This window comes from Lactuca saligna, chromosome 5 (genome assembly GCF_052625555.1).
Source record: "Lactuca saligna cultivar CGN05327 chromosome 5, ASM5262555v1, whole genome shotgun sequence".
Taxonomy (NCBI): Eukaryota; Viridiplantae; Streptophyta; class Magnoliopsida; order Asterales; family Asteraceae; genus Lactuca; species Lactuca saligna.
Window position 1 is genome coordinate 211,874,565 of NC_136421.1, and position 1,992 is coordinate 211,876,556.

The 1,992-nt window shown below is 31.3% G+C and overlaps 1 protein-coding gene across 1 annotated transcript; it reads right to left on the reverse strand.

The window, feature by feature from the left end:
* On the reverse strand, positions 1-777 carry LOC145045969 (Ribosomal protein S30 family protein). The gene is made up of 3 exons (XM_078994258.1): positions 665-777; positions 428-565; positions 1-197 (listed from the first exon to the last, which is right to left on the reverse strand). Exons 1-3 carry the CDS (start codon positions 666-668, stop codon positions 151-153), a joined length of 189 nt encoding a protein of 62 aa, XP_078850384.1. The 5' UTR covers positions 669-777; the 3' UTR covers positions 1-150.
* Between the last annotated feature and the right edge of the window lie 1,215 nt (positions 778-1,992).

Sequence of the window (1,992 nt, forward strand, 5' to 3'; positions counted from 1 at the left end):
AAAATCAAACTCAGAACATCTCATAGAATTTTAAGTTTTGGTAGAAACACTGTGAGCATCATAATAAAGACTGTCTAAAATAACATGATAGCAATGTAAAAAACAATTCCATTAAACTAAGCTTACAAAACTACACATTCCATCAGTAGCTTACTTCTCAGATGAATTTGGTCCCCTCTTCTTTCCAAAACCAACAACTGCAAAACCATAGTCAATGATTACACAACACGAATTAGAAACGTATTCGATGATATTTGTTGCCATTATTTACAATAACATAAACAAGATCAGTGAAATTGTTAAAAAAATGTACACAATATTAAGACCAAAACTGAATAAAACTTTAAAATTCAGAACTTGATAGATAGATCAATTAGCATAACTATATCCGATTATACAATTAATCAGCAGGCGATGAGAAACTTACCGGCGGTGACAAAACGGCGGTTGTACTGAATACGCTTGTGAGCACGGCCGCGAGGCTGCTTCTTTTTGTCTTGCTTTGCTACCTTAGGGGTTTGCCCTCTCACTTTTCCGGCACGAGCCAATGATCCGTGAACCTTTCCTGTTAAAGTTCATTGATCGGAAGTTTCAGTTATGAAACACTGAAATTGCAGAAATCTTAATCGATAGGAAGGAAGAGACGGGAGATGGTTAAGCTTACCCATATTGAATCTGGTGTCGTTTGCTGCCTTCCGATATCGATTTCGTTCGTTGGAATGCAAGGAGAGCAGTCACGAGGGTACTTTTAGGGTTACGGTTTTGGGCGAAAATGCATTTATGTATTTATAGGTAGGTGTATGACGGGCCGTTTTGGGCTCCTAATTGGATATTTTGAATTTTAGTTACATTTTTGGCCACAGGCTTATCAGTGATATTATCAACAAACAAAACCTAGGAAAAAAATAATTTATTTAAATGTCGTTTAAACCGGACCAAAAAAATCATACCAATCGTTTTATTGGTTGGATATTTCAATTGGGCTAACCGGTTAGACCAATCACAGAACCAAAAAAAACTAGATGAAGTTGTACTTACATAATTATTAATTTTAATTATATAAAAAATATAAAAAATGAAAAAAAATATATTTTTTTAAAAACTCCTAATTCTTACCGGTTCACATAACGAACGGTTTTTTGGTCTCTAAGAATCAGATTCGAGACCGACTCACTGTTGAATGACTGGTTTAGTCTAGTTTCAAAACATGGATTTAAACTCTATTTTATCTTATTGAATTATTTCAATCAAATACCAGATTCTTGTTGTAATATGTCTTTTATATTTAACTATTTTGAAAAAATTGAACATTTGAAAAAGTATTTCAATCAAAAGGTTAGAAAATTGTTTGCCAGTAGATATAGGTTATATTTGGTATGTATATGAGTCATCTTTTTTTTTTTTTTTAAGTTTATTGTAATTTAGTGTTTGGTGAGATAAAAAAGTAGTTTATCGTAGCTTATAAACTAGTTTTTTTTTTTAAATCATTTGAGATAATTTATCAATAAGCTATCTTATTAGCTAAACTCGAGCCTGACATCTCATTGACCATGTGCAAAAAACACATATCCCATACATCATAATATAGTATTAATAAAGCTTTTATAGTTATGCACTTATATTTGAAACAACCCTAGCCAACTTTGACATTTTCATTTTTACGGTCAGAAAAAACTAGTTTTGTTTATGCTTAATAAATCAAAGTATCCTTTTAAAAATATTTACTTTGTGGAATTTATCCCAAAAACTTCATAATGATATCATCAAGACATTTCAAAAAAATGTATTTTATTTATAAAACTCCGGATGTCATCGTCAATGTAAGAAACATAAGCATAAACGAAGACCTACAACATTTCTTTACACTAATAGTCTACATTTCCTCGAATCTTTCAACAGATAAATATGTCATCATATATAATTTCTTGTGATACAATAAAATGAATGGGTTAGGTTGGAAAACCTGGTGAGTACATAAGGTTTCCAACCTAC

Bases quoted from the DNA above. Each gene is read 5' to 3' on its own strand.
- LOC145045969 (XM_078994258.1), bottom strand. The intron at 198-427 runs GTAAGTTTCTCA...ATGGTTTTGCAG, and splicing joins CCGCCGTTTTGTCACCGCCG to TTGTTGGTTTTGGAAAGAAG.